Here is a 14,450-nt window from a genome sequence, read left to right on the forward strand (position 1 = left end):
GGGAAAGGCTTTCCTGCCATCTCAGATCTTCCACAGCACCCAGCAACTCTCAAGACTGAGGAGCCACATAGTAGCAGTGAGATTGCACAGGAATTTCTCAGTGGAAAAAGTCACCATCATTGGGATGAATGGGAAAGAGCTGCCAGCAGCAACCAGAAAGTTGATCAACATCAGGGCGTCTGCTCTGGAGAAGTGAATTATGAGTGTAACAAATGTGGAAAATGTTTTAGATGCATCATGAACCTCAATCAAAATAGGAAAATTCACACTGGAGAAAATCCCTATGAATGTACTGATTTTGAGAAGTTCTTTAGACAAAGCTCTATCCTCACTCAGCACCACAGAGTTGACACTAGAGAAAAACCGTGTGAGTGTAGTGAATGTGAGGAATCTTTTAGCTGCAAAACGAGCTTGGTTACACACCAGAAAGTTCACATTGGAGAAAAGCCCGCCGAGTGTGGTGATTGTGGGAAATCTTTTAGGTCCAATAGTCAACTTCATAAACACAAGAAAGTTCATACTGGAGAGAAGCCATATGAGTGTACAAATTGTGGGAAGTCCTTTAGGTGTAGCTTTAACCTAGTTCAACATAAGAAAATTCACACTGGAGAAAAGCCGTATGAATGTAGTGACTGTGGAAAATCCTTTAGTCGAAATGCTCACCTCCTTAATCACAAGAGAGTTCATACTGGAGAGAAGCCTTATGAGTGTACAGATTGTGGGAAGTCCTTCAGTCGTAGCTCAAGCCTCATTCAACATCAGAGAGTTCATTCTGGAGAAAAGCCATATGAGTGTAGTGATTGTGGAAAATCTTTTAGGTTCATTAGTTACCTTTATATCCACAAGAGAGTTCATACTGGAGAGAGGCCATATGCATGTGATTATTGTGGGAAGGCTTTCATTAATAGGTCTACCCTCATTCTCCACCACAGAGTTCACACTGGAGACAAGCCTTATGAGTGTAGTGAATGTGGGAAGTCCTTCAGTGAAAGATCTGGCTTAAATAAGCACCACAGAATTCACACTGGAGAAAAGCCCTATGAGTGTAGTGATTGTGGGAAATGTTTTAGGTCCAATACTCACCTTCATATCCACAAGAGGGTTCATACTGGAGAAAAGCCATATGAGTGTACAGATTGTGGGAAGTCCTTCAGTCATAACTCTACCCTCATTAAGCATCAGCGAGTTCACACTGGAGAAAAGCCATACGAGTGTAGTGATTGTGGGAAATCTTTTAGGTTCAGTAGTTACCTTCATATCCACAAGAGAGTTCATACTGGAGAGAGGCCATATGAGTGTGGTGATTGTGGGAAAGCTTTCATTGATAGGTCTATCCTCATTCGCCACCACAGAGTTCATACTGGAGACAAGCCTTATGAGTGTAGTAAATGTGGGAAGTCCTTCAGTGAAATATCTGGCTTAAATAAGCACCACAGAATTCACACTGGAGAAAAACCATATGAGTGTACAGATTGTGGGAAGTCATTCAGTCGAAGCTCTACTCTTACTCAACACCAAAGAGTTCACAGTGGAGAGAAGCCTTAATTGTGCATGTAATGTGTTATTTTTCTCACTTAGAATAACATCACTGAAGGTGATTCCTTGGGACCTATTTATCTGAATATAAACCCCTTTTAAGAGAACATACACTCTGCTAGATTCCTCATAAGTTTCAGGTGTGAGGCTTGAAGGACCTCCATTGCACTAGCTAACATGCCCAGACCTACTACCGGATTGATATCGCAATGAGTATTTGTGGCTGAAGAGATTTCACCTCTGACACCTGGCTCACCTGAAAAGTGTGCACCCATCACCACCATGTATGCTCAGGGGAAATGTATTCTATGTTGTCTCTTGTGCTTGAAAAAATTATGATTACTCTGAGCTCTTGACAGGATCTTCATTCCTTTATCTCTGACTAGAAAATGAAACTGACCCAGGGGTCATCCAGAGCACCAATTCTCAGCTACGAAGTGTGATCTTTTTCAGGAACATGGTTCTCACATTATGCTGTAATGAATTGCTTCAGCTTCTAAGTCACTCTACTGCAATCTGCTTAGTGTCCTCTCTTTTGGTTTATGATACTTATGTTTTGTTTTGTTTTTTTCTTTTGTACCTATAATTTTGATCGTTCTATTGACTCCCTGGGCTGATTTGAAAGGAAAGTTGTGATCTTTCAGCATGGAGATTGTCAGGTCCAGCCTGACGGGTTGAACTGGGCTGAGGTAGGGAGGTGGGATTTGAGAAAAGAAAGAAAGACAGGACAGCGGGATTCGGGAGGTCCACGAGCTCTCGAGAAGCTGTGGCGTGTTTATTAACTCTCTAATACCTTTTATACACAAAACACTAAATAAGAGGTCTGTGAAGAGGAATGTACTCTTTGTTCATCTTAATCTCTAAGGGAGAGATAGAGTAGAAGGACAAATTCTTGGTACAGTAAATCAGGCAGATTCTCAGTAAATAGTTACAGACTTCTTGGCAAGCCATGAAAGAGTTGCTCTCATTCTACTGATAACCGCCATCCAAACAGGCCTGGGAAAACTGTGTAGGTAGGGGGCCAGGTTTGCTAGCCCCTTCAGGTGCAAGGACAGTGTCAGTTTACACCTGGTCTCCAGCAGATCCCCCTTTTCTATTTAATTTTAAGATACTAATATTAAAACAATTGCAAACAATGCCAATGCAAAACTAAACTATATACATGTTATTATTTTCAAAACTTGAATGTTAAGAGAAAAACTCTGGTATTAAACAATAACAAAACAATAAGAGAAATCAAAACTATGGACATATTAACATTTTTAGCTACTAAATGAAAGAAAGTCTCTTTTGCTGCTGGTGTCCCTGGTGTATATTTACTTAGAGTCTTTTGTTTGGCTGTGCAAAACTTTGCAGAAGACTGGCAGCTAACAGATGCTAGCATGAGCAGGAACATGGTTGAAGAAGTAGCTTCAACTTCTTGCTTTTCTACAATCTGCTGCACTTCAGTCATTAACTTCTTCAGATGACTCTATGTTGACACCTCAGTCCCTTGCGTAGTTTTTAGTTTTCTTCTTCCTCTGCTTTGCTGTTATTAGGGTAGTACTTAGTCCTTTTGAGTGAAGGGACACAGGAGCTTGTCTGAGTCCATTGTGCTGATCCATGTAACGCTCTGGTACCCGAATTGGCTGCATTGCTCCTTCTGGAAAGATATAAAACACAACTTCTTCCCCACATTATCACTGAATCTGATATAACTTTTTTCTGGTTTATGTTTCCGTCCACCTAGTTGACTTGGTGGAGGCTATTGTACAGGAGGCCTGATGCCTTTCACCTGCTGTACAATCCTCTGTATCATAGTTCAAAATATTTTTAAAGTTTAGAAAGCATGACTGAGCTTCTGTTGAGGTGACTCATAACATCTGTCTCTCCCTTTTCTGTTTTTTAGTAAATGATATTAAGAGTATGATTGGTTCTTTCTATAATTGAGTGATACTTTGTTAGATTCGATTAGGTTTAAATCCTCGGGGATATACCCCTAAAGTTGGTACAGGAAGGTGGATAATATACTGAGAACATTGCTTCTAATAAAATATGGAAATTGTCGTTCTCAAATAATATTTTAAAGACTGAAAATTGAATGAAAAATTCCTTTGAATTAGTGTGCCCTATAGTAGCTGTTTTAATAATTTTTGCTATACTTACTATATAAGTACTATTACTATTAAGGCATAAATAAGAGCTTGTATTTCTACTGAAATATAAGGGGTTTGAAGGACCTTTGTTTTTTGCTGTAGTAGATCTAGCCTTTCTAGAATTGGATTTACTTGTAAAAATGGTTAATGCTTGAGGTAATGATTCTTTTAATGTGGTAGTTAATACTATTCCCTATGTTAGAAATAAAGTAAGCCCGTAACCCAGGGTTCCCGGTAGAATATAAAATATTAAACATTTTGACTTTTATGTAGAAGGGTGTGTACACATGATCTGGAAGTACATATACTGACCTTCCTTGTCCTTGGTCCTGGGCAACCTGTAGCAATGTACAGCTGCTGATTGCTAGTATGGCAAGGCATCTTTACTGTATTTATTTCTGGACTGTTTTACCTTTGTTCTCGTGGGCTACTGCCCACTCTGTGGCTGGAACAGTTCTATCAGGTCCTCTTTGGGATCCGTTGTTATAAGAATCTATATGGGCTTTTCTGGAAATATATAAACATATTCTCGACCAAAGGTTAATAAAGAAATATTTTCTGCCGAAACCGGTTTGGCTCAGTGGATAGAGCGTCGGCCTGCGGATTCAAGGGTCCCAGGTTCGATTCCGGTCAAGGGCATGTACCTTGGTTGCGGGCACATCCCCAGTAGGGGGTGTGCTAGAGGCAGCTGATCGATGTTTCTCTCTCATCGATGTTTCTAACTCTCTATCCCTCTATCTTCCTCTCTGTAAAAAATCAATAAAATATATTAAAAAAAAATAAGCTGTCCTTTAAAAAAAAAAAAGAAATATTTTCTATAAATTAGATTTGGGATCCTTTTGATTTTTGTCTAAATGATTTTCCTTTGGCTTATTTTGATATTATAAGATTTTATGGGTGTCCTGTTATTAGTATTATAAATGAAAATTTGAATAAAAATTTTAAAGTAATTAAGGCTTGATATAATTTACTTATAGGATATTTCTTTTAAGATATTATTCTATTAATCTCTTCTTTTGTATTATGAGGTTTTTATAAAATTTTTTAATGTAATCTTGATAACCTTTTATTTTTAATTTTTGTATAGAAATATGACTGCTTTGGATTTATTGTATGTTAAGTAATTTTACTATGAGATGAACTATTAATTAAGTTTTGTTAATATTTTAGGAACAGCTTTTTCTCTAGTACAATTAAGTTTTTATGAATACTTATTTTAATTAGCTAATTTATTTAAATAATTAAAGTGGGTATATTTATTTAAAATAAAGTAAATTTACGTCTGATTTTACAAACCGAAAATGTTGCCCCGCCTCTAGCTTAATGTAGTGCCTATGCAGCGCCAGTTCCACTCTCCCCTCTCCAGATGGCTTTGCAGGAGGCACGAAAGGCTGGTGAGGATTTGGGCATTCAGGCCTTCCCCGTTATGGGACGGGTGAACCCTAACACGGGACAGCGTGAGCGTACTTATGACCTGCTTCCTTTTGAAACCCTGAAGGAGTTAAAAACAGCCTGAGCTCAGTATGGGCCCACTTCTCCTTATACTTTAACCATCTTGGAAACTATAGCCTCAGAGGCTCTCCCACCTAATGATTGGAGAGCTATTGCCAAGGCTTGTTTATCAGGAGGAGATTATCTCTTGTGGAAATCAGAATATGATGAAAAGGCTAAGGAGCAAGCTGCTCATAATCGAGCAGCCCAGATTAATATTTCTTATGAAATGCTGGTAGGAGAAGGAGCCTATGCTGATACCCATAATCAAATTCAATACCCCCAGGAAGCTTATGGACAAATTAATGGGGCTGGGATCAGAGCCTGGAAAAGGCTTCCCACCTCTGGTCAGAAAACAGAGGAGCTCTCAAAGATTATTCAAGGGCCAGATGAAAAGTATCAGGATTTTGTCTCTCGGCTGTTACAGGCTGTTGGCCAAGTAGTGGTGGATGGAGAGGCTGGCATGTTAATAGTCAAGCAGTTGGCGTATGAAAATGCCAACACTGCCTGTCAAGCTGCATTGCGGCCCTATCAAAGAAAGGGGACTCTCTCAGATCATATCCGCATTTGTGCAGATTTGGGTCCCCGTGCCTCCCAGACTCCTCTCTGCTGACAGATTGACTCAGCTTCACCCCATTGAACCCTCCTGCCTGGGCCCTCTCGGGTCCTGATGCGAGGTTGTAGTGTCTAGAACAGTGAGTCCTCATGGGTGGCACAGGGTGTAAGGGGAAGGTGGGCGAGGAGCTGCGATGCCGTGGGGGTGACTGAGCCGGGAGGGTTGCTTTTCACGTGAGTGGGCATCTCTAAGATTGACAGGGCATGGGGTAGAGGGCCATAGGCAGTGGGACTTGAGGACTGAGGGCTGTGAATGGAGAAGGGACATCAAGTGCAACAGCGGGAGAGGTGGGCTCTGGGTAACTGAGCTGATGTGGTTCTCAGTAGGTGAGGTGGAAAGAAAAACTATTTCGGAGGGAGACCTTCACAGCAGAACTGAAGGCTGTGTCTTGGGTGTGGGCATTCAGAGTTGGGTTAGTCCTTGATAGTCTTTGAACATGTCATGCATTCTCTGGAACACACATGCTGAGAAATGACTAAAACCAAGGAGATGTCCATGGGAGCTGTGGCTACGGGAGTGCAGGTGTGAGGGAGGGTGTGGGAGAAGGAGTGATGTGCTCTTGGAGAGGGCGTGTGAATTCATGGCCACAGATCCCTGACATTGACAAAGAGGGAATGAAGGTTGAGTCCATTTCTGGTGATAACTGGATGATACAACATGGGGAATTTTAGGATAATTCCTGAAAAGACAGGTGTTGTGGGGTTACATGCCAGATCCAGAATTTAGGTGTCATATAGGTGCACACCTGCCTGTTGTTAGACGGATGCAGTGATCAATAGGAATGGGATAGCATACATCAGTGTCCCCTGGGCTTGAAAATCTACTGGTTTGGGGAGGGGAGAAGGGTAAGAGAGAAATACATTACAGAGGAGGTGAGTTAGAATGTTGAAAAGAGGGTGATTAGAAAACCACCCATCCTCTACATGTCCTATATGTGTTAGCTTTGAGTTGTGACTCTGGGACTGAAGCTGTATGAGAGAAGTGGGATACAAAGAATTATGTGGAACAGGTAGGGCAAAATGTTGGCCTCAGCACCCTGGGATTGGAATCGAAAGGGTTTTGAGTGATGACATGTTTTTTCAGGGTCTTGGAGGGAGAATGTGTTGGACAACAATAATATTGCCACCACTGAACTAGTGTCAAATCACTCACATCTCTCTTCATGGCCAACATTTATCTGTCCCCTGTGTTGGTGACAACCATTGCATTGAGCATAAATGTGAGGCGCTGAGGTCAGGTATAATCAATCTGAGCATCTGCTCTATTGCTGTGGGAAGGCACAGGACCAGTAGGAATATAAGGAGAGAGTGACTCTGGTGGATGCAAGGCCTCCTATTTCTCTGATGTGGGGAGTGAGGGAGCAGACGGACATGGAGAGTGGGAAGTATGACCAGCGTAGAACCTAGGAGAGAAGCTGATCATGGACTGAACTGTCTCCCTTACGACAGGATATGGACTTTGAGGACGTGGCCATTGCCTTCTCCCAGGAGGAGTGGGGGCTCCTTGATGAGGCTCAGAGACTTCTGTACTGCGAGGTGATGCTGGAAGTGTTTGCACTTGTCTCATCTGTAGGTAATAGCTTCACATTGTTCCATTCTCCTGAGGTGATTTCCTTCCTTCCTTTATTCTCAAAACATAGGTTTCTCTCTCCCACAGCTAGACCCCAGTTTCTTCTAATTTCCACCCCTCTCTTGTCAAATACTGGAGCTGAGCTGTATGAAGTGCACCCATTGCCTCAGAAAGTGATTTCTTGACGTTAATTTTGTATCCTGCTACATTGCTGAATTCATTTATTAAGTCTATTAGTTTTTTGATGGAGTCTTTCGGGTTTTTTATGTACAATATCATGTCATCTCCAAATAAGGACAGCTTTACTTCTTCTTTTCCAATTTGGATGCCTTTTATTTCTTCTTCTTGTCTAATTGCAATGGCTAATACTTCCAGTACTATGTCAAACAGGAGTGGTGAGAATGGGCATCCCTGTCTTGTTCCTGTTCTTAGGGGAAATAGTTTTAGTTTTTGCCCATTGAGTATGATGTTTGCTGTGGGTTTATCATATATAGCTTTTATTATGTTGAGGTATGATCCTTCTATTCCCACTATGTTGAGAGATTTTATCATGAAAGGGTGGTGGATTTTGTAAAATGCTTTTTTCTGCATCAATTGATATGACTATGTGATTTTTATCTCTCAGTTTGTTTATGTGATGTATCACGTTTATTGATTTGTGGATATTATACCATCCTTGCATTCCTGGGATAAATCCTACTTGGTCATGGTGTATGATCTTTCTGATGTACTGCTGGAGCCGATTTGCTAGAATTTTGTTGAGGATTTTGGCATCTATGTTCATGAGGGGTATTGGCCTGTAATTCTCTTTCATTGTGTTGTTTTTATCTGGCTTTGGTATTAGGGTGATGCTGGCTTCATAGAAGGAGCCTGGAAGTGTTCCTTCCTCTTGAATTTTTGAAATAGTCTGAGGAGGATAGGTTTTAGTTCTTCCTTGAATGTTTGGTAAAACTCCTGTGAAGCCATCTGGCCCCGGGCTTTTGTTTGCCGGAAGCTTTTTGATGATTGCTTCAATTTCTTCCATAGTTACTGGCCTGTTGAGCTGTTTAGATTCTTCCTGATTGAGTTATGGAAGGTTATATTTTTCTAGGAATATGTCCATTTCCTCCAGGTTGTCCAGTTTGTTGGAATAGAGTTGTTCATAGTATTTTGAAACAATCCTTTGTATTTCGGGGGGGTCTGTTGTTATTTCACCTCTTTCATTTCTAATTTTGTTTATTTGGGTCTTCTCTCTTCGCTTCTTGGTGAGCCTGGCTACAGATTCATCAATCTTGTTTATCCTTTCAAAGAACCAGCTCTTGGTTTTGTTGATCTTTTGTATTGTTTCTTTGGTCTCTATGTCGTTTATCTCTGCTCTGATCTTTATTATTTCCTTCCTTCCGCTTACACTGGGCTTTTCTTGTTGCTCTCTTTCTAACTCTTTGTGTTGTAGGGTTAGGTAATTTACTACCATTGTTTCTTGTATTTTCGCAGTAGGCTTGTAGAGCTATGAACTTCCCTCTCAAGACTCCTTTCGCTTTGTCCCATAGATTTTGGATTGTTGTGTTTTCATTGTCATTGGTTGTCATGATGTTTTTTATTTCTTCCTTGATCTCTCTGTTAACCCAGTCATTGTTTAATAGCATGTTGTTTAGTCTTCATGTGTTTGATTTTTTTTGTATTGTTTTTATTGTAGTTGATTTCCAGTTTTATGCCACTGTGATCTGAGAGGATCCTTGGCATGATTTTTATCTTCTTGAATTTGAAGAGACTTTGCCCATGATCCAACATCTGGTCTATCTTTGAAAATGACCCATGTGCACTTGAGAAGAATGTATATTCTGTGGCTTTGGGGTGAAATGTTCTGAAGATGTCAATTAATTCCTCCATTTCGTTTACTTCCATGTCTGGTGATGCCTGCTTTTCTTTCATATGCGGGCTGTTTCTTTGTTTCCCCAGGGCTGCCATTTTTTCCTACCGGATCTGGACTAGTGGTTTTTTTGTTTGTTTTTGTTTGTTTTTTTATGTAATGATTTCCAGGTTTAAAGCTTTAAAAAGGGGAAGAACCACCCACTGTGAAAGGCTCCTGGGTGGGGACTTCAGCACCTGCAGGGCCCCTCAGACTTCCCTGCTCCTCCTCCTGGGTGCAGGCTCTGAAGCTCTCCAGCTATATATATATTATTGATATTTTTAAAAAATATATTTTATTGGTTTTTTACAAAGAGGAAGGGAAAGGGATAGAGAGTTAGAAACATCGATGAGAGAGAAACATCGATCAGCTGCCTCCTGCACACCCCATACTGGGGATGTGCCTGCAACCACAGGTACATGCCCTTGACCAGAATCGAACCTGGGACCTTTCAGTCCGCAGGTCAACGCTCTATCCACTGAGCCAAACCGGTTTTGGCTTAATATGTATTTTTTATTGTTGATGGGGTTACACATGTCTCTCATTTCCCCTGTGTATGTGTTTTTTGGGGTACTCTTCCAGTCCCCCCCGCCCCTGGGAGATCCGTCAGTCTGTCCCAGGTAACCAGGCCTCTGGGCCCATCCCCTCCTTCCCCAGCCCCACTGGCAGCTACAACACCTGGTTCCTCAAGTTCCTGGACTGGAAAGCTGGCCCTCTCCTGGGCGGTTGAGAAAACTACATTACCCAGAAAGCAATGCGAATACGCAACTGGCAATAAAGGGCCCTAGCTTCGGATAAGGGCGGGACTTCCGGAGTTCTCCTCCTGGCGGACATTTTGACTTCAAGCTGTTCACCGGCTCACGGACTTCAGCGCGCCGATCGCCAGAAGGAGGAGCCGTGGGAGGCCGCGTCCCGCCGGGCAGGGCTGTCTGAGGCGGGTTGACCCCCAACCGGCGGGACTGGGGTCCCCGTGCCCCCCGCCTCCTCTCCGCGGACAGAGCTCCCTCAGCGTCACCCCATCGGCCCTCCCGCCTCGGGGCCGGCGCCGCTCAGCCCCGCAGCCCAGGCCGCAGCGCCCAGAGCAGTGAGTGCCCGTGGGGGGCGCAGGGGGAGGGGGGGCGACGGGCTGCGGTGCCGCCGGGGAGGCCGTGGGGGCTGAGCCGGGAGGGGGAGAGCCGGGCCTGTGTGTGTCTAAAGGCGACAGAGAGGAGGAGCGGCGGCTCCGGGAGGAGGGTCCCTTCCTCCTCAGGGGACGGGCTGGGGGCTGTGAACACAGAGGGACGCGGCCTGAGATGCGGCTCTAACGTCCCCCCAACTGCCCAGAGGAGGAGCCGACCACAGGGGAGAGGACAGCAGGGAGGGGGGAGGACCCTGTGACCACAGCCACCCAGCAGGAGTGCGCCCTGAGGACCCCCTGAGGGGTGCAGGCCTCTCCTGGTCACGTGACCTCGGGCCTGAGCCCTGGGTCCTGGCGGTGGGTGCCGGGCCCTCCACAGACCTTCAGTTCCACAGGTTCCTGCAGGTGCAGAGCCGCTCAGGGGGCTGGGCTGTGGGGCTGATGTCAGGGCCTCACACTGTCGGGGCCTCTGAGGTTGTGGGGTCCTGGGACTGTCCAGCCATTCTTTTCGGCGGCGACTTTCGACCTGGGGACCGTGAAGAGACACCAAGCCCAGAATCCTAAGCGCAGGTCAAGGGTCATATGAGTGGCACCTGATTGTGGCATCCAGTGGAATTGTGGGTGATAGGTCCTTCCATGCATGGGTTCCAGAACGTGCCAAGGCTTCAAGTGAAGACTAAGCTGATTGAGGACCCGGCAGGTGTCCATTGTTTAAAAATAGGAACTGGAAACAGTGGGACAGGAGTCAAGTCCAGAGCAGCTTTGTGACAACTTGGGTTTCTGTTCTGCTGGTGGAGGGGTCATTGGGGTAATTGGAGCAGAACAGCAGGTGATGTGTCCCAGGTCTCATTAGACTCCTGTGACTGCAGCATGATGCACAGTACGGGTGTGAGGACGGGGGTAGGAAGACTACAATGGAAGCTGCTGTGATGGCCTTGGTGAGTGTGATGGTGACGGGAGCACAGTGGTGGTTGTGGATGTGGAAGAAGCAGTTGCATTATGGATCAGTGGTGGTTGTGGATGTGGAAGAAGCAGTTGCATTAGGGATCAGTGATGTAGGTGTGGCCACCTGGATTTTCTAATTTTGAGGATGGGGGAGAGGTAAGAATCAGAGATGATGTGAAGGTTTGGATTTAGCACCAGCAGGTATGGAAGCACCATCAACTGACATGGAGAAATTCATAGTGGGAACAGTCATGTCCATGAGGAATATAAAATCTTTTATTTTTTCCTATTAGGGTATGAGATATTTCAGAGACCAGTTCATAACCATCTGGAACTCTGAGAAGTAGTTCAAGATGAAGACTACTTGAAAAAATAGTAAAGAGTATGGACCGGGGAGGACTGGTAGATCACCTTTTTAATTAATTTGAGATAAAAGAGTAATTTAAAAAAGGAGAGACTGTGGCTGGTGCATATTTATTTCTTAAACACTCTCCAGGATTTCTTGTGACCCTTTGTGTGGCCTGGTGTGTTGCATCCAGTTTGGTTGACTTGCTTATGGGCCTGAGTGGGCATCTGGGAGACTCACTGGGCATGGGGTAGAGGGCCACAGGCAGTGGGAGCTGAGGACTGAGGGCTGTGAGTGGAGAAGGGACATCAAGTGCAGCAGCAGGAGAGGTGGGCTCTGGGTAACTGAGCTGATGCGGTTCTCAGTAGGTGAGGTGGAAGGAAAAAAGAAGTTGGGAGGGAGGCCTTCATAGCAGAACTGAAGGCTGTGTCTTGGGTGTGGGCAATCATGGTCAGGTTAGTATGTGATACTGTTTGAACTTGCCATGCATTCTCTGGAACACACATGCTGAGTAATGACTAAGACCTAGGAGATGTCCATGGGAGCTGGGGCTGCGGGAGTGCAGGTGTGAGGGAGGGTGTGGGAGAAGGAGTGATGTGCTCTTGGAGAGGGAGTGTGAATTCATGGCCACAGATCCCTGATATTGACACAGAGGGAGTGAAGGTTGAGTCCATTTCTGGTGATAACTGGATGATACAACATGGGGAATTTTAGGATAATTCCTGAAAAGACAGGTGTTGTGGCGCTACATGCCAGGTCCAGCATTTAGGTGTCATATATGTGCACACCTGCCTGTTGTTGTTGGGCTGATGCAGTGATCAATAGGAATGGGATAGCATACATCAGTGTCCCCTGGGCTTGAAAATCTCTACTGGTTTGGGGAGGGGAGAAGGGTAAGAGAGAAATACATTACAGAGGAGGTGAGTTAGAATGTTGAAAAGTCGACTAGGAACATCCCCTACTCTTCATGGCGTGTATGTGTTATCTTTGAAGTTGTGACTCTGGGAATGCAGCTGTCTGAGAGAAGTGGGATACAAACAATTATGTGGAACAGGTAGGGTACAGTGTTGGCCTCAGCACCCTAGGATTGGAATTGAAAGGGTGACGAGTGATGCCTGTTTTTCAGGGTGTTGGAAGGAGATTCTGTTGTACAACAAGGATATTTTCCCTCAAGACCAGTGTCAAGCCGAAACCGGTTTGGCTGAGTGGATAGAGTGTCGGTGTGTGGACTGAAAGGTCCCAGCTTCGATTCCGGTCAGGGGCATATACCTTGGTTGCGGGCACATCCCCAGTAGGGGGTTGTGCAGGAGGCAGCTGGTTGATGTTTCTCTCATCGATGTGTCTGGCTCTCTATCCCTCTCCCTTCCTCTCTGTAAAAAAATCAATAAAATATATTTTTTAAAAAAGTATAAATAAAAAAATAAAATACCAGTGTCAAATTACACACATTTCTCTTTATGGTCAACATTTATCTGTCCCCTATGTTGGTGACACCCATTGCGTTGAGCGTAAATGTGAGGCCCTGAGGTCAGGTATAATCATTCTGGACATCTCCCTTTATTGCTGTGAGAACACACAGTATCGGTAGGAATAGAAGGAGAGAGGGACTCTGTTGGATGCAATGCCTCCTATTTTCTGTGGGCAGTAGAGGCAGCAGATGCATATGAAGAGTCGGAGGTATGATTCAGTTAAAGCCTAGGAGAGAAGCTGATCATGGACTGACCTGTCCCCATTATGACAGGATATGGACTTTGAGGACGTGGCCATCGCCTTCTCTCAGGAGGAGTGGGGGCTCCTCGATGAGGCTCAGAGACTTCTGTACTGCGATGTGATGCTGGAAGTGTTTGCACTGGTCACATCTGCAGGTAAGAGCTTCACATTGTCCCAGTGTCCTGAGGTGATTCCCTCTCTTCCTTTATTAAAAGACAGCTTTCTCTCCCACAGCCAGACCATGGGCTCTTCTACTTTATCCCATTATCCTGTCAAATGTGCTGTGGCTGAGAGTGCTGAGTAATTTGGGGAGACCTGAGGAAAGGTCTCCATGAATATCCCTCACACCCATTGCCTCAGATAGGGCAGGGAGTGTCTGGGGGTCAGTATAGTTGCAAACAGCTTAATGGGTCCAGCTTGCACTTTCTTTTTCTGGGAGGGTGACTGTGTCCACATCCATGGCTTCCACTTCTGCACCATTCCTCCAGCTAAAGGCTCTTTGTGACTGCCTGTGCCAGGTGATGGTCTTTACTTGCATGAACCATGGGCAGTTCTTGAAAGACCTCCTTCCATTGTTTGTAATATTCTGTCCCTGAATACTACTGCATGCTGTCTTGCTCTGGGCCAGTGCTGGGTACTCATCTCTGTTGTCTGTCAATAAAACTCAGAATATTGGTGTTCTATGTGCTTGTACAGTAGAAGGTGCAAGGAGAACCCTGTTTTTTTTCACAGGGTGAACGTACAGGATGATCTAAAGGGTTGCTTGGCTCTCATTTAAAAAAAAAATTATTTTATTTTTTACTGAGAGCAAGGGAGAGGGGTAGAGAGTTAGAAACATCGATGAGAGAGAAACATTGATCAGCTGCCTCCTGCACACCCCCTACAGGGGATGTGTCTTCAGCCAAGGTCCATGCCCTTGACCGGAATCAAACCTTGGACCCTCGGTCCGCAAGCCGACGCTCTATCCACTGAGCCAAACCGTTCAGGGCTGGCCATCTTGATTGCAACTGGGAGCAGTTATGACATAAGGATGGTGTTTAGATCATACAGGAAAGTGCTCATGTCCAACAAGTTTAGGTTGAGGTGCCACTGGCTTC

General features: G+C 44.5%; 1 protein-coding gene across 1 annotated transcript; it reads left to right on the forward strand.

Moving 5' to 3' along the window:
• The first annotated feature begins 18 nt into the window (after positions 1 to 18).
• Positions 19 to 4,498, forward strand: LOC129147082 (zinc finger protein 135-like). Its single transcript, XM_054710253.1, has one exon. It carries the CDS (start codon positions 238 to 240, stop codon positions 1,543 to 1,545), a length of 1,308 nt encoding a protein of 435 aa, XP_054566228.1. The 5' UTR covers positions 19 to 237; the 3' UTR covers positions 1,546 to 4,498.
• Positions 4,499 to 14,450: the final 9,952 nt, after the last annotated feature.

This window comes from Eptesicus fuscus, chromosome 21, assembly GCF_027574615.1.
Source record: "Eptesicus fuscus isolate TK198812 chromosome 21, DD_ASM_mEF_20220401, whole genome shotgun sequence".
In the NCBI taxonomy this organism is placed as follows: domain Eukaryota; kingdom Metazoa; phylum Chordata; class Mammalia; order Chiroptera; family Vespertilionidae; genus Eptesicus; species Eptesicus fuscus.

What these genes read in the sequence shown, in the direction of transcription:
- LOC129147082 (XM_054710253.1), top strand. Translation starts at nt 238, where the DNA reads ATGAACCTCAATCAAAATAGGAAAATTCACACTGGAGAAAATCCCTAT.